The sequence below is a fragment of the Triturus cristatus genome, chromosome 4_2 (assembly GCF_964204655.1).
Source record: "Triturus cristatus chromosome 4_2, aTriCri1.1, whole genome shotgun sequence".
Lineage (NCBI taxonomy): Eukaryota > Metazoa > Chordata > Amphibia > Caudata > Salamandridae > Triturus > Triturus cristatus.
The window spans coordinates 813,246,386-813,264,476 of NC_140586.1; the positions used below are offsets into that span (position 1 = coordinate 813,246,386).

General features: G+C 39.2%; 1 protein-coding gene across 2 annotated transcripts in view; it reads left to right on the top strand.

The window, feature by feature from the left end:
- Nucleotides 1–15,634, top strand: part of PIK3R3 (phosphoinositide-3-kinase regulatory subunit 3) — a 411,089-nt gene extending 395,455 nt beyond the window's left edge. For both annotated transcript variants that reach the window (XM_085602758.1, XM_085602759.1), the window contains 3 exons: nucleotides 563–637; nucleotides 2,190–2,360; nucleotides 6,198–15,634. In XM_085602758.1, coding sequence (XP_085458884.1) covers nucleotides 563–637; nucleotides 2,190–2,360; nucleotides 6,198–6,396 — 445 coding nt within the window. In that variant the 3' untranslated portion in view covers nucleotides 6,397–15,634. The remainder of the gene's footprint in view (nucleotides 1–562; nucleotides 638–2,189; nucleotides 2,361–6,197) is intronic.
- Nucleotides 15,635–18,091: the final 2,457 nt, after the last annotated feature.

An 18,091-nucleotide genomic window follows, 5' to 3' on the forward strand; every position in this document is an offset into this window, starting at 1 on the left:
CAATTTTGGATCTTAACCATAACGGCGTTCAATTGAAGTTTTTAAACGGATATTTTTGTAACTTATATCTGCTTGTGACATTACTAGACATTTTATTGAACTTGTTTTTGCCATCTTCAAAGTTGCAGTCGGGAACTCTAAAATGTATACCGCTGCATTTTCTATGTAGCCACATGTGTCCTACATATTTCAGACTTGTTTAATACATATACATTCTCTGTCATGAGGAAAACATGCAGAATTTACAGGGAATTATTTGAAATGTGGTCCTTCCACAAATTGTACCTTGTATGGAATACTGCCAAAATGTCAATTTTTCTATCCTATTCGTACATCTTTACACAAATTTTATGATTATGCAAGTATTATTTTAACAGGAAAAATTAGCTCCAATTTTTTTTTTTCCTTCAGTTTTATCGATTGTGCAACATTCTTACTGGTCTTGTTTCTCTTGGTCCTGCCCACAAGTTAACAAGATATAACATTTAGTGCAATCTGAGTGATTTGTATCCAAGCTGTTCATGAAACTCTTGAAGTAATCGGTTTTCTTCTCTTGTGGCAGGTGGCTTAATCATAAGGGAGTGAGGCAGAAGCGGATAAATGACTGGCTGGGCATCAGCAACGAGACTATTGATGAGTGAGTACATTTACTCTCGTGCTTTACATTCATGTATGGATTTATATAAATGTTTTATATAGCACATGAACACCAAAAGTATAGTCTGCCTTTACATAGTAACAGTAACTACGACGCAACGGCTCAGTCGCATAAACGTGAACGAACAAAGGGCATATGGTGATAGTGAGGAAAAGTGGAAGTACAGTGAATGATTGGTATGGGGAGAATTGGGGAGTGACAACGGGAAGGAAGGTGGGAGTAAAAGAGAAGGGACCGCATGAAAGGGTATGTAGAAGGGACCTCATGGAAGGCTATGAATAACAAGGGAAGGAAGGAGTGAGCAAAGGTTGGGCAGGGCATGGAAGGGGCAGTCGAGGAAATGGAGTAAGATCTGGGAAAGAGTGTAGGGCACGAGATGGAGGGGAGGAGTGGGGAGTTAGATCCGAGGAGGAGAGTAGCGAGTGAAAAAGGAAGAGCAGAGGAAGGCGGATAGAGGTGGTGAAGATAGCAGAATAGAAGGAAGTAAAGGAAGGGAGATGCAGCAGGGGTAAGGGAGCATGAGGAAGGGAGATGCAGCAGGGATAAGGGAGCATGGAAGGGAACACGTTGATGAAGAGAAGGGTGTACAAAAGAAAAGGTCTGGGAATGTAGATCATCTGCATTCTTGTAATTTTGCAACCTTGCAGGAGTACAACAGAAATTATGTACATCTTATGTAGCCCACGGTTGTAGTTCTTCTTTAGCATTGATTGGATCTTTCATAAAACTCGTCCCGGAATCATTCCCATGAGGACTTCGACCCTGAGTCAGACATGTGAATTTGTTAAAGATCTAGTGTTGGGAAACCACAGTTACAGGCAATTAACTTAATTCTTACTTTTTGCCTGTTTCATCCAGACTTCTTTTATCATTTCCAACAGTCCCCTTCTTTTCATGTATAATCTCCTTTAAGAATGCTTTTCTTTTCATTACTCCAGTCAAAATGCAAATTAGGAGCATTCGCTTTCTTGCTATTTTGTGAGTTTACTTGCCTAATAAGATAATTTGTTTGATAGGTAAATTTCTAAATTTTAATCTTGCTAAATTTTGATCTCCACTGAATATGCACTTAACATAAGCTGCATGCAAAGCACAGGGCGCCTAGAACGTCTAATTTATGGTTCCGAAGTCTGCAAATAACGTTCAAATTTAGTTTGCTCAGTGAAGCTATTGATATGCAAATTAAAAAAACGCGTAGTTGGCCAAATGAAAAACTTCTGCCGAATATTTGTACACTTGTAGCACACATTTTTCTTCATCAGCACATCTTTCATGGCAGCGAGCAGTATTTTCCTACTGGTTTTTGTTTTCTGAATAAAGAGCCGTGTAGTGCTCAAAGGCCCGTAAGATGACGAGGGAAGATTGGAGCCAGTCTTTGCATTTTTTTGTAAGATCATTGGAGCTGGCTGTTCATTTGCACAGGTTTATATTGGTAATTTTTGTGGTTTTTAAACTGTTCTCAATATATGTTCTCAATATATGAGTGATGTGCTTTTCAAATGCTTTGAGACTATTGCTCTTTCTTTTGCAGTACCTATATTATAAACGAGGAAGAAGAAAATATCCCACATTACGATGAAAAAACATGGTTTGTTGGAGACCTCAATCGCACACAAGCAGAAGACTTGCTTCAGGGAAAACCAGATGGGGCGTTTTTAATACGAGAAAGTAGCAAAAAAGGATGTTATGCCTGCTCTGTGGTGTAAGTACATATCCTATTGTAACCTCGTGTTTTAACTTAATAGCTTGACCCTCACTGCTTTTGCGTTTTTGTTACTGTTTTCAAGCACCCGCTGTTCTCTCATCTCAGGCCAAGAGACACTGCGTGCACCCACCATTACCCAGTGCACATACTTGCTCCCTAATCTGCTGAGCACGCCACTTCTCAACTCGGTCACTCTATAAATGCCAGTTCTAACAAGACACTTCCAAGCTCCACTAACTGTTCCTTATCCTCCAACATTATTACCATGAGCAATCTATGACCATTGGGTCACGATTTGTGCTGCAAACCTGAAATATTTCACCTTTGGTTGGGGGAGAACAGAAATTATGCTGATTTCCGGGAGCTATTTGATTCCTTGGTTGTTTCAAAACCTGTTTTGTCTTCCGTATTTTCCACCTCTGACCGTCCTCGTAGCATAAAAGTGAATTAGTCCATTATTTCCCACCTAATTGTCCACGATCCAATAACACTCATGCAAGTTGACAGCTTTTTAAAACTAGATGATGTAACTGAAGAGGTTATACTCCCCAAAACTAGCCTACACACCATTGAGTAACCAGCATTGGCAAAGCAAGAGGTATTGGCTTTTGCAATGTGTTTTAGCCATGTTGTACACCACTGTGGATGCTGTTCAGCATGGCTAAAAGTTAGTGGAGTGGTGTGGGGTAGGTTTGTGTATAGTGGAGTAGATTATAGTGGGGTAGATTGGGTTAGAGTTAAGTAGGGTGGAGTGGAGTGGGGTGGATTGGAGTTCAGTGGAGTAGATGTGAATGAGTTAGATTGGGGTGGAGTGGGGTAGATTTATGGGGTGGAGTGGGGTAGATTTATGGGGTGGAGTGGGGTAGATTGGCTTGGAGTGGATTGGGTAGGTTGGAGTGGAGTGAGATAGATTAAGGGTGGATTAGAGTAGAGTGCGTTGGATTGAAGTAGGATAGCATGGAGTGGGGTGAATTAGGGTATAAGGGGCAGATTGGGTGGGTTAGAGTGGGGGTGGATTGGAGTGGGGAGGAGTAGGGTTTATTGGATTCTAGTGGTTTGGGGTAGATGTGGGTGGGGTAGAGTGGGTGGATTCGGTTGGATTGGTTTAGATTGTAGTGAAGTGGAATGGGGTAGATTTAGGTAGAAAAGAGTTGATAGGGGTAGACTGAAGAGGCGTGCGATAGATTGGAGGGGCATGGAGTGGCATAGATTAGAGTGGCTTGTGCTGTGGTGTCATGGCGTCGTCAACTTCTTTTTAATATATATATATATATATATATATATATATAATCAAACACCGCAATAGTAGCGTAAAACGCTACTTTTAGCCTTCCCCTACTCACTTTTGACGGTGGTCCGCGGCGAGGTGGCAAACCTCCAAGTATTCCAACAACGCTGTAATTCCTCCTTCCTTGAATCCTCAGCAACCACGGACACCAAATGAGCTTCAAAACGGTCTTTTAATTAGAGCAAAAAGGCAAAACCACTTACTCTACGCGTTTCGGGATAACACTCGTGATCAAGGGAGTGTTATCCCGAAACGCGTAGAGTAAGTTGTTTTGCCTTTTTGCTCTAATTAAAAGACCGTTTTGAAGCTCATTTGGTGTCCGTGGTTGCTGAGGATTCAAGGAAGGAGGAATTACAGCGTTGTTGGAAAATATATATATATATAATTTTTTTTTTTTTTTTTTTTTTTTTGTAAAGAGTGGAGGTTAGTAGAGTACAGTGGAAGGGCATAGAGTGGACTTGAGTGATGTGTAGTATGCATTATGGGGTAGTGCACTGCCATTACAAACACATTTTCAATTGAAATGACCATTATATTTACACATAGTTTTACTGCACGCAAACGATAAAATGCGATAATGTAATTGCCTAATGTATTAATGTTTTAATTGTATACAAATATTTGTTTCCACCACACGTCAGAATTTCAAAAAGATTTGCTTCATTTATAGGTTTGTAATTCTGATATATTCTGAAATATCAGCACAGTTAATTTCTGCTATGTGCTAGAAAAAATAACATGCTACACCCTCTCTTCTCACATGGCTACTCAGCAGGATTGTCACAAATTCTCTCACTTTGAAGTCCGAGAAAGAAAAGTAAACACCAAGCTCCCTCAGAAGACGGAGTCTGAAATTTGACCGCTGTCTTTTAAGGCACAGCAAATGTGACAAGACCAGAACAAGATTTAAAGGCCTGTTTACAGAAAATGAATACTCTGAAGGATAGAGTAAATAAGGATTCTCTTAGAAGGGATGAACTCAAGCTGGAAGGCCTAAAGCGAATAATGATAGCAAATAGAATGACAGGAACTGAGTTACAAAGCCATTAGTAAGCAATGGGAGAAATACATTCCCAGGGAAGTTTTCTGAATGCCTACGAGAAGTTGTAAGCAAACTAGACAGTTGCACTGTCTCGTAGGCTTTGACGTAAAACGGATCACAACTCTGACTTGTGTAAATAGCCTAAAGGGCACCTGTGAAAACCACTCTTTACCACACTTACCGAAGTGTTCAGTTCCTACCTATAAAAAGCATTACAAAGGAATGCATTTCAAATTAACTGTACAGCGAAAAGCATTATAAGCCAGATAATCGAACAATGGCAATCTGCATGTGGATCGGTTTTTCCCAAAACTATTTTTAATTTTTGGATGAGAGGGAAAGCTTCAGTTTTGCCCTACGTAATGTCTCAAACATTTTAATGATTTTTGGAACCTAATCATTGCAGACAATCGCAAACCTCTAGAAGAATATGCATACTACTTTCCAGATGTATTTTGTGATGTTGCTTCCTTCCTTAAACTGGCTGTAATATTTCAACGAGTAGAAAAAAACATTGTAGGCATCCCTATTTCAGCGTTATGCGAATCACAACCGCATTCTTGCGGGGGCAAAATCAATTTGCTCGTTAGTATCAAACCACGAACAGAAATACACGTTAGTGAACCAGTCTAGAAATAAGAAACAACCAGAGAACGACATCCGATGTAGTGGAATATCCAGGCTTTGCAGACGGGCACTTTTCCCCTTGAAGCTTTTGACACTAATAGCTATAAAGGCTCGATCTTTGGTTCTCTAAACTTCCTTCCTCCTTGCACCCTCAGTATGGCAAGATGTCAGACAAAAACTTGGAATCCCCAGGTGGACTGAACATTTATCCAGTATTGGGGTATCTTTCATAGATTCACATGCCTGAATGACGGGTAATGATTCAGGCATGTGAATGTATGAAAGCTGCCAATACTGGATAACTGTAGTTACAGGTAAGTACCTTGTTTTTTTATTTCCGCAACTTTTGAAGTATGCCCACACCCACTGATATGATGATCGGGCTTCTTTTTCTATTGCATGAAATTGGGAAAATGTAGCTTTATACTAACAATAACATATCTGTGCTACTCGTCATTTTCGGTCAGAATGTGATGTTTACTTGCTAGTTAAAATTTTAATGAGACCTTTACTAGAAGTTTTCGTTCGTTTTTTTGCTGTGCTGTACTCTTGTGGCTGGAAATAAAATAAAAATACATGAAGCAGAAACATAACTGGAATAAGAGCAGGGAATACATTTCACACACACTCCAAGTCTATTTCGCACCATGCTCTTGAAGTTCTTAAACTATTGTGTTGCCAGAACAAAACAGTGACTATTAAATCGTACCATTGATATAATGAACTGGATTCTCAGAGGCATTATTTGTTGCTTGTTTTATTCACTGCCTAATTGAAGTGGTTTTTGTTTGTTTGTCACGTGTGACTTTAAATGAGGTGTTCTGATTATGTTCCACCCAGATGTTACTCATACTTTCTTCTCGTTTGCTTTGTGCAGGGCTGATGGGGAGGTCAAGCACTGTGTAATCTACAGCACTACACGGGGATATGGATTTGCTGAACCCTATAACCTGTACAGCACACTTAAGGAGTTAGTCCTTCACTACCAGCATACGTCGCTTGTCCAACATAACGATTCCTTAAACGTCAGGCTCGCCTATCCTGTCTACGCACAGATGCCCTCACTCTGCAGATAAATTTGGGACGGCAAAATGTGTTGGCTGACCTTTTCTACAGTTTTTATTAGAACATGAGGGCATTCTTTCTACTTAGACTGCTTGTTTTGCACAAGACGTGATATTGTGAATGTGAATCTTAAGAGGCCTAGCAGCAACAAGACGACAAGTTGGGTGTAGGTGTCCTGGTGCTACCTATTGTTCCACCATGTGCTCTTACACTGACGCTTGTGTTTCCTTGTCGGGAAATGAAAGCAAACTGGAAGCATATGTAAGAAATTTCCGAGGGGCACCTACAGCAAAGCTCTGAAAGATCTGGGATTTGTTTCTCCCGAATCTTGTAGAGACCGTTTGAAGCTACTCCCGAAGGTGTCCGTAATATTGTCTGAGTCTTAAAGCTCCACGGAACTAAATAAAAGAAGAAGAAAAACTATGCCGCAGACATTTCTCGCTAAGATTAGCATCTTCACTGAAATTCAGCAGAACTTCCAAACAAGGAGTGTGTGTGTGGGTGTGTGTGTGTGTGTGTGTGTGTGTGTGTGTGTATGTAATGTGCGTTGGCACAGAATTTGGTGACCAGGACGACCAAAGGAAATATGGGAAAGCTTCAACATGTTTTTTAAAAATATTATTTGAGAAGCAGTGACTCTCCAGATGAAGTTGATTTTCATTTTTCCAACAGTAGACGGCAGTTTGGTTTCAACAGCACTATGAATCGTCACCTAAATAATATTGTTTTGAACCAAATTGAATTCACCAAAACTTTGTTGCTGGACTAAGCACTTATGAAAAAAAGATTGCATTCGCATCTGCACATATTCTTACACCAAAACTTGAAAGAAATAAAAAAGATACTGAAACTTTGGGTGTTTTGAAATCGACACCAACCTGTCCGTTTAACAACCTTTTTGTTTATTTTGTATTTTTTTTATTTTAATTTTTGACCGTGTTTTCTTCTTTCCAAAGTTGAATTTACAAATGGACATTTTGGCTTTGGAATGTAAATTGAAATTGTTCAGGTGCTCTAATGAGTTCCTTGAGTTTTTAAGAAAGTGAAATAGATCTGTTGAAACCCGTGTCACTTTGTATTAAACGTCCAAAAAGGGTGCAATCCAATGCTTCTAGATGGCTTGTTATACCAAAAAAAAAAGAAATTAAACTGATAATTTTTCATAAATCTTGTTTTCCAGAACAATTATTTGTTCGCTATTCTTCCAGTTCTCTCTAGTGCTATGATGAAAGAGAAAGCAGACAAACCAAATGAAGAATGATTGCAGAGGAGCGCTGTCCCACACCAATGCGCATATATGCTTTCCTTGCTCCCTTTTTAGTGTTAAAGCTTGGCAGTTGGGACGGTTAAAGGACCCCTTAACAGCCTGGGTTATCTTGCTTTTGCTGCCATTGGCGGGTAGGATAGTCGCATCGGCAGTCGATTTTAAATCTGTGTAATTGATCAAGAAGTGCCACCCTCATTAAAGTGCATTCTCTCCACCGTAGAGCTGTAAAATACTTGATTTTTACTCTGAAGATGAAGTTTCTGAAGAAAAGTACTAATAGGAACGCATATATGATCTATGACAATCTTGACAATGCCATTCTTATTATATAGGTCAAACGAATACCATTCTAGTTTTGGTGGTTGTGACAGAAGCTACATTTCTCTATTCGTCTCTAAAACACGAGCTCCAAAGCTGCTTCATGAAATCTTGCCATCGCGTTTGCCTTCACCAGGGTTGTCCCTGGTTGTATTTTAATCCCTGCCTTCTCAGCTGCATTCAGCTAAAATTGCCTTGTGAGCAGGAAATGTTAGGATGAAAATATAGCAATAGTGACTGTTGTGATCTAGCAAACTCTTCTGTTCAGCAAATCCACAATGGTGCTTCTGAAAGTAGGCAGATTCCAGAATTATAAACATGCGGATTTATAAAATAGAGAACTATTTTCCAGATCGCTTGTATGTAAATTGCAGTTGTCTTTTCTTTGTTTAATGAGATTAATCGGAAGACAAACTTTTGTTGTGCAACACATTTTAGACCCTATTGTCATAAGTATATTATTCTGTTACATTTTAAGTGCTTATCATTCTCTTTGTTTTGGAGCCTACTGTAAGATAAGCAATAGCTAGTTATACACTGTACTAGTACAGTGAGCCTTGTGTGGTGAATGACCCGTCTAGCAGCAAGTATTGAGGAGCCTACAGAAATGAAAAAATGGGATTCTCTTGGCCAACCCATGTATGTTTTTAGAAGCTAAAGACTTATTAATAATGTTGTGACTTGCAATACGCATTTCCAACTTTATTTCCTTTTATTTTGTCTGCCACTTTAGTAATTTGTCTGAAAGCTCTTCTGTTTGAGCAGGTTTTTGTTACATGAGATTTGCTTGGTACAGTCACAAAGTAACATGCAGCATAGAAGTGAAAGAATTAGCATTGCACCAATTTAAAAGTGCAAAGGGCTGCTACAAAGTAGAGACTCGTATGCAAATATAAGAATCCCATTAGTTGGGTAGGTGTAACCCTGGATAAAGTCAAATCCACTTGTATAACAAAGTTTTCTGAATCACGTCCTTTGTGTTTTTTTTATCGTGAATTAAGTTCATTGGAAGGGGTAGGTCATTCTATTATCACTCTGAATCTCGCCCGCATCATTTACATGCGTAGAATGTCAATGTCGACATCCTATCGTCCACCCTCAAGTAGAAATGTCTTAAGAGAATTGTTAGAATGGGAGTCAAGACAAGTTTTTTTTTATTTTTTTTATTGTGCTTAATTATGGAGGTTGACACTCCATATACTAGTGTCTAGCACCAAGGAAAACAACCTTTTTCAATGCTGCCAGACAGGCAAGGCCTCATTTGCACACTACCAACTCTAAGCGAACCTCTTCCATTTAGTAGAGTCCCGTTTTTAACTGGATTAACTTAAAGCCATCTAGAAGCATTTATATACTGCAGTGTTTGATTTTTATGGTTGAAAATAATTTTTGGACATAGACTTTGCTCCCAACTGCTTCTGTTTTGCTTTGAAATTGAACTGCACTTGGTTTTGTTTTAAGATCCCAACGGCCCATTTTGCACTCTCTGGCCATTGCACACCTTTTATTCACCGTTTTTGCACTCATCCGACCAGAGGTGGGAAATGGGTTCGAGGCGAGATGTACAAAGCTGGTCGGAGCAAATGCACTAGTACTCCTAAAAACCAGCTGTAAATAAGCCTAAGACAAATGCAAAACAGATCATGCAAATTATGAATGGGAAATGCTGAGGTTGCAGAGTGTATACTGAGTGAATGCTAAAACGAAATCTGATTCCACGGGTCAGAACAGAATGGATATGTCACTTTATCTAAGCAGATGTTTTTCTGACTGTAGCTAGAGTTGCTGCTACATTGCGACTCGTGTTGTATAAATACAAGTAGACTTGCCTAAAAAAAGCATTTGGGACTGATGGAGAAGTCTAGTATCACTTGAAACACGAACTTCTTTCCAGTCTCGACTGTACTTTCAGGGAGCAAGTCGGTATTACTTTGTTTTCTGTGCAAGCCAGAATTGTCTAAATCTACTTCCACAGTCTGTCGGACTTTTTTTACATTCTCCACTGCTTCCAAGGACTGAGTAGATCTATCGGCCTCAGCTTCACCAGCTTTGCCCGACCAAGAATTGATGGATTCCCATTTTGGCAAAAATAGTTGATCTTTCAACTCAATAGCAAAGCAATCAGTTTTTCAAATACGCTCCTCCTCAAACATTTATGGATTTGCGTAGGTGAATATCTTTTGATTTCCCCCCCTTCCCCAACAGCGTTAAGGTTTACAGCACTTAATTTTGGCTAAAACATCAATATGTATTTATGATTGGTCTACTCGGCAATGAATTATCAAGATGGAATTTCACATTTTGAGGTGGGACCGGTCATTAAAACATTTTCCCGTAAACTCCTCTATATAAAGCTTGATTAAAGGCAGACTATGCTGAATAACCTAATTGTCCAAATTGCAATATCTGTGTGATCACTCAAGTGATGTGGTCTTTGTGGTCTTTAAGTGATTAGGCTTAGAAGGAGTTTGTTTGCCTAAAATCGAACTTTCCATGCGTTACAGCACCTGTCATGTAAACTACAGCAATAACGCTTTGGCAAGTGGGTAAATATCTCAACTTAAGTACTTGCCATAATATTTTTTCTGATTTGAATTAAATGAAGTGAGAACTGAAAAATCAAACTCACTATGTAATGTTGGCATTTGAGTAGGGGGGTCCATTGAGACTGTGGACGTTAATTTAGGCTTTTCTGTTGCTTTTGTTTCAAGGGAATAAAGTATAGATGTCCATGCCTGCTGGCTCAGAAACTGAGGTCAGTTGCTTGTCCAGAAACTTTAACTGCAGTGACTTTTTAAAGGGGCAGCACCGCCAGATTAGTGTTGTGTTGGAAATATTTTATAAGCCCCTTGTCTTGTACTTGAACATGTAATTGTCTGAATGTGTCTTTTTTTGCAACTGTGGGTAAAGTTTTTTAAATGTTAGGCTTTCTATAATGTTGCCAATGTGTGCGTGTTTTTTAAAATGGTTGTTTCAAGGTGTTTTTATTTTTTTATTTTGTACAATACACTAATGGAACCTGTTTCATTAAAGAGGGAGCTGCAATTTTGTTTTTAATTAAGCTTTTCCTCAAACTTAAAAAAAAAAAATTGATTTATTGCAACCACGACAAACATTTCAGGAGAGTTTTTAAGGCATAACATTATTGCTTTTTAACGATTCAAGAAAATATAGCAAGTTCATTCTTAAATTGTTAATTTTACTTCAAGAACGAGTGCTTCGCCCTTCAGAAGCGAATAAATGTTATTTTCAGTTGCAGAACAGAGGAAGCACAGCAATATATGGTGGCAGGTTTCTTTAGGACTGAATAGGTTAAGTTAGATTTCCCTTAAGGTCTCAATTTTAATTCAGTGATGTATGGAAAACAAGTGTTTCGCTGTAGTGCAATTAAATAGTAGTCCATCAGAAAGAAGTCTCAGTGAAGCTCCCATATATGGCTATTAATGAATCTCAAACTGCTCAAGTGTGTTCTTGTCATGCAGAATGCGTTGGAATTGATTTTATTCCTTAATTACTCAAGCATTTTAAGATTAATGAACCGGAGCATCCCCTGCAGTATCTAGGATCAACCCAGCAGCAGTCGGAATGCAAACTTTTCAGGACTATAGTAGTCCAGATATCCATAGACTCTGAAAGCAAAAGGCCATGGGATGACACAATTACTGACTTTGCACGATCATAAAAACGCTGTAGACCTAAGCTTGAATCTGTTGTTTTCTTTGATACTCTTTGTAAGGGATATATAAGCAAGTTTTTAATCGTAAGTTGTATTTTAAATTCTTGATTATTTTACAATGTTGTCATCTTGTTGCCATTCGGGCCCAGCAGAATCGACTGAATATGTGATTCTGTGAAAAAGTTTACATCGTGACAAAGGACCGAAGCTTTTCATCCTTTTCTGAACTGCTGGTCTTTTAGCGATAATTGATTGTAATGGGGATGCCCAATAAGCTATGTGTTCCTTTAAGATGCTGAACATTTTTCAAAACATGTAGTGCATGTTTTCCTTCACAAATGGTAGAAGAACTCGCCTAGGTATATATAATTTTTTTTTTAAGGATAGTGTCTACAGACTGGTTTCTGTGTTTACCTTAGTGTGTTCTTAAACCTATCATTTACAGTGCTGTTTGACGTGCAAGTCATTATCTTGTACTCTTTTGTAATGTAGGTGTCTACATGCTGATCTGGAATGTTTGTAATAGTGGTTCAGACAACCTAGAACGAGTATGTCTCATTCAATACCAAGCTCATCGTTGGGCATCGATGATCGTTCTCTCTCACTGCGCCAGATGGGGAAGAGTGCGGTCTCAATAATGCTTGCATGCTTTAGAGCAGTACATTAGGAATAGTTGTGGACTGGCCTAGAAACCCACAAGAAGGCAAGCTGAATCCAAATGTCCTGTTGGCAGAGTACTGTTACTTGCAAGTTACATTCAGTACTTAGTCTTCAATTCATCTTGGCTCAGACTTTTGAATTCATAGCTTCCTTCGACACAAAGGTGATGTTTGAGCCCTGTTCTAGACCTCTGGGTTTCAGCAAATAGAAGTGAACAAAGAAGCTGTGTGCTTTGCATTTAATAGATGTGTCGCCATTCAAGACTTGATGTTGCAATGATTCGTTATTTACCCACATATTTAACTTTATTAGTTGCAAAGGTCTATCCTTTCACCTTAGTGAGTAATTTATACCAAGTGGCCACAGTTGGACCCTAGTTGACCTTAATCTGACCCCCCTGACCTGCATTAGCTCTTTAGTTCCCGGTGACTTAAACCAATATGTGCATTTGTCAGTTAAAAATAATTAAAATACTTACGTTCTGTAGACCGTTAGTTATGAATGGTGCAATGTGAACCTCCGAAGATTGAAAGTCTGATTCAGTGTGGCTGAGATTATGAAATGTAATGATGTGATTCATAATTTCTTCCTTTGTTGCCTTAGCCACCTGGAATGCACAATCAGATTTTCAGCTATTTCGCAGCCTACCACCTGGGTCTTAGAAAATACAACCATGCCTCTGTGGTGCTGACTTCTATTGGCTCTCAAGTTGCTTTGTATAAACCTCTAGGTGATTTGATAACTTGAGGCCTGTACCTCCTTAACTTCCAGCCATATTGACCTGATCCTTGATTGGTGTGTCCTTGATGAACACATCTGCTTAATGCTCATAAGGTTAGGCCACTTATGTGGGTAAAATGTCTTCTCATTTTTTTTCCCATTCATTTATTCCGGTTAAAAATAACCATAAAAGATTTCACAAACTAGTACAATTAATTCCACAATACAGCATATGGAAAATACAATGCTGCATATTTCGTTATAAAAGTCAACCTAAATTGTTTTCTGTGTATTTGGCACTGGCCTTTAAATTTTCTCCCAGTCCTTTCCTCTCTTTAAGATAATCGGCCAAGAAGAAATAAATCTTCTCACGTATCACCTCTGAAATAAGAGCTTTATGTTCTTGCATCAGTTTGTAAAGTTGTCTTGTCCCCATGCTGCATGGCCTACTTCAGTTTCAACCACGTTAAGGAGAAAGTGATGCATTAATCACATTCAAAATGTAAATCACATAACCAAGAACTCTTCACATTACACAATGTTTTCATTTTCGCCTTCTTTGCACTCCAACCATTCCTAAACACTTCTACTTAATGCAAGTTCGCATTTGCATTTAAATCGTTGTATTTTACAAAGACTAAAGTTAATGTGTAAATTAACCCTTATCAAATTGCGTACATTATATGCCAATGGCAAAGCAAATTTGAAAAAAGTAATGTAATTTCCCCCCCCTGTCGGCATTCTTTTGTTTGCTTGTATCCCATGTGCACTTAACTGTCGGTTGCCCACAAAATAGCCTGAACATAATCGACGTTCCCATGGCTTAAGATTTTTCAGAACTATTTAATTGCTCAACAAGATGCATTTGCTTGTTTTGCGTTCTTTAGCAGCATAATGCTTCGTGTGTGACTCCGTGCCCTTTGCTTATTTGGTTTTGCATGCTTCTAATGTCTGGCCGAACCATGGTGACGTTTTGCTTCACCTTTAAACAAAGGTATGAGTATGTACGCGATTGTACACACCTGCCATTTTTTCCGTCAGAAATCCAACCATGACACTGCCCCTTTAAAATGTTTTCTTGCACTTGTTTTTACATATACTTTCTTGCGGAGTTATATGGTTTTATTCTAGTTAAAAATGTTTATCTGCATCTTGAAACTGTCCTTAACCAAGGATTTTTTTTTTAAAGTGACTTAAGTTTTATTCTGCGGGTCGGAAGGCATTAAAATGTGTCTAAAGCACAGGTGAATCGATTGGAAAGATGCAGTAAGCTATTGCACTCTTCTGAAGAAAGCGAACTTCACTTTGCTGCAAAAAGATCAACAAAATGAAGTGGACTTTGATTTAAGGAGCTCAAAAGCGCCGCTCAATACAATGTCCTCTGGTACTCATCACACTTTCATTGATCTGAACCTTTCTTTGTTGGGTAGCATATCTCTCATAAAAATCTGGTTCTCAAGATATTTCCTTTTTAGGGTTTTTGAGAACCCCAGCATGTAACTTTGGTACTCTTAAACTGTAATCTGTGTAAACCATGTTCTTCTGTCTTTCAGTGTAGTAAAAAAAAAAAGAATTCATGTAGCTAACAATAAGATCTGCTTCATACGGAAACTAAAGTTGTGCATTAATGTTTCAGACAAATCATACTGTAGATTTTAGACCAGTTAATCACAAAGTGATACTTGTCACCAGATGTTTTTTGAACGTATGAGTGGTTTGATGGGAAACCACGGGAATATGCTTACACGCTTGCAAATCTAGCAATTAGCACATAAATAAAATGGAATAAACCTGCAATAAAATACATCGAATAGGTTATGCTTTGGGAGAATGTAATAACACCTCTCCAGTGGATTTAGAAAGCATGCATACTTAGGTTTAATTATTTCTTTAATTTGTAGCCCATCAAGAAGAGCTTTATATTGTATCAATATGTACTCCAGTCATAGGCTTAAATGAACATGTTGTATTGCTTCAAAAGGAGATGCATGGAGCTAAAAGAAAGTATCTATTCATGCTTACCTAATTTCAGGCAGAATTGTTCGACATACAGCAATTTCTCAATATTTTTTTCCTCATTTCTTAAAAAAAATTAAAACGAGGAAAATATTTTTACAAGTAATCGACTTTACCATAATCCTTGTATGACTGGTGTTTGAGTGGCCATTAAGGCCTTCAATTGTTCTCTCCATTTCATACGCCCCTGTGCTGAAACTGAGGTCAAAATATAAAATACTCTGGAATTGCTAATAATTTTCGTGATGGAACCCAAAATCGTTTATTTTGAAATCGTGTCAAGAATAACGTTTTATTAGTTATAAATTAAATCCGTTGGTGCGGGTCACAGGGAATTATTGTCCTGTTCTCTTGAGAGAAAAGGGTTGGCTCAAATGCACACCTGTTGACAAGTAATCTTGGTGACTACAGATTTTTCAATAACTGCTATCAGCTTGGTATTATGGTTCACTATTGTTGCAGGTGCAGTCGCATCCAGTTCAATAATGATTTGTAGCGACTGTGTGGCTTCCATTATATGGAGACCAGTGTATGTACAGTTTTCATGACTCCATACTTGTCTGTCTTGAAGAATTAAACCATATTTTCTTGATCTTGGTGTGTGATACTTTATCTAAAATAAAGTTATGTGACAATACCATGACCGGAACCTCAAACGGTTTTCTCCATGTTGTTACCTTTTCTTCTCAGATTCTCAAATGTTTATTTGTCCTGTCCGTACTGGAACGTGTGCTTTAGCCCAAAATTAGTAGACTGCTGTTTTGCACTAGTTGGTATTTTCGTGCGCATTGATCTTATTGGAAACAAACAGTCCAGTACCACACCGTGCTACCATTTTCACTTTTAAATTGTTTCCCCATCCTCAATCACTTTTATTTAACCTAACTAAAAATATCATTACATTGATTGATGATATGCTGCCATGCATTTCCCTAGGGCTTAAAAAAAAAAAAAAACTCTCACTTGCACATATTAAAACCTTAAGGAGTTTTTCAAGCGATTCACTTCAAGCTATATTTTGGTTATATGGAATCTTCTATAGTAAAAGTTTTAGAACCTTTAAACAATGTTTAGGGTTGTGGTGGAAATTTTGAAGCACTTTTAACAGCTTTTTGGTTGTTGCACTGCTTGTCCGGTCCCAAGCACTTCACCCTCTGGCATCAGATTGTAAAGGTCCTGACGTCACTAAAGTCTGAGTGTCCTGAAAGCCTTGTGTGTTTCTACTCTGACTTCACATTGTCTAGAATAGTTTTGAACATTTGTTTTCTTTGCTGAAGTTGTATGTTCGGCTACACTTGTTCCTCGCTCTATCTGTGGAAATGGCACCTCCAGAATTGCATAATATGCTTTATGAAAATTAAGATTTCACACTGAAGGATATCCTAGCCCTGAGCTGGTGTCACACTATCCAAAGCTATGGCCTAGTGGGATTACTCAAAGCCAAGTGTTCAGCTTATTGTGTAGCTCAAGAAATGAGGTGTAGGAGAAGGCTTGACCAGCAGATCTGGTTCTCCATATGTGTGGGATGAATGCAGGTAGGAGTCAAGACGACCAGAGGTGTCCAGAAGATTTGGGAAAGATGATGCAATTGAGGTTTGATGGACCAGTGTTATGTAGAGCCTTGAAAGTGTGGGTAAGGAGTTTGGGTTGTGCTTGTTTGTGTATATGGATCTAGTAGAGCTCCTTTAATTGTGGTGGAGTGTAACAGACATGGAAGGTTGAGAGAGATTCTGGCTGCCAAGTTCTGAATGGTCTGCAGCCTTTTGAGTTTTTTTCCGTTGTACCCGGCATAGTGTATGTTCCTGTAGTCTAGCTTGCTGGAGACCAACCTAGGCGTAAGGTTTTTCCATATGCTGAATGAGAGCCATTTGAAAATCTCACTCCGCATCTTCAGAGTATGGAAGCACGAGACAGTGACTGCATTGACTTTGGCAGCCCTGTCGAGTTTGCTTTCTATGACCATCCCGAGGTTATTGGCTTGGGTAGAGGGAGTCTGGTGGGTGTCTGTCCCAGCTCTGATGGCTATGTGATAGAGCCCCATGGTGAAGTGCTCTTCCCAAAGATTTCAATTTTGGCATTCTGTGCTCAGCTTTACACAGCTGGTCTTCATCCAGTGGGAAATTTCAATCATGCATGCATTGCTTTGGACTTTATCTGGGTACTTGATGTATTGTTCGTGAGGTAGAGTTGGGTGTTGTCAGCGGAGAAGATGACATTGCAGTGGGAGAAGATGATGCTGGATAGAGGTATCATGTATGCATTGAAGAGGGTTGGGCTCCGGGAGGTTCGTTGCGAATCTTCGCAGATGAGTTTGCAGGCATCCAAAGTGTATGGTGCCAGGCTGACTGACTGGTCTTTTCAGTCAGTGAGGAGAAGCTCAATTGGATTGCATTTCTTTCAATTCTGATGTTGTGTAGGTGTATTAGGATGGGGTGGCAGACCATGTCAAGTGCTGCGGAGAGGTCCAGAAGGATGAGGGCTGCTGTCTCCTCCATCCATAGACATGTCGATGTCATCCGTAGCGTTGATTAGGACATTTTTCGTGCTATGGTTGGGTCTTAAACCCGACCTAGTGGTTTTGAGGAGTTGATAGTCGTTGAGGTATTTGGTAAGGTGTCTGTTGATTTTCTCAATGAACTTGGCTAGGAACAGTAGCAGGTGGATTGATCTGTAGTTGGCGAGTGTATAATGGGCCGCATGGGATTTCTTCAGCAATGGGAGGACAGTTGTGTGTTACCAAGCATCTGGGAAGGATGCAGAACAGATGGAGGCCTTCAGAATGGGTGTGAGCAAGGCACTGAAGGGTTACGGTCTTCTGGAGTAGGCATGGTGGGGGCAGTGGTCTAATTGAGCACCTGAGTGAATGGACTGCATGGTGATGGAGTTGTCTTTTAGGGTGATGGTGCATGTGGTTACCATTGGTTTGAAAAGATCAGGGGGACTTTGGTGTGATCTTTTGGATCCAGTTGTGGGGTGAAGTTGCTCTAAATGGTGGTGATTATGTTGCTGAAAAATTGAGTGATTGTTGCAGAGGTCATGTGAGGGGGTC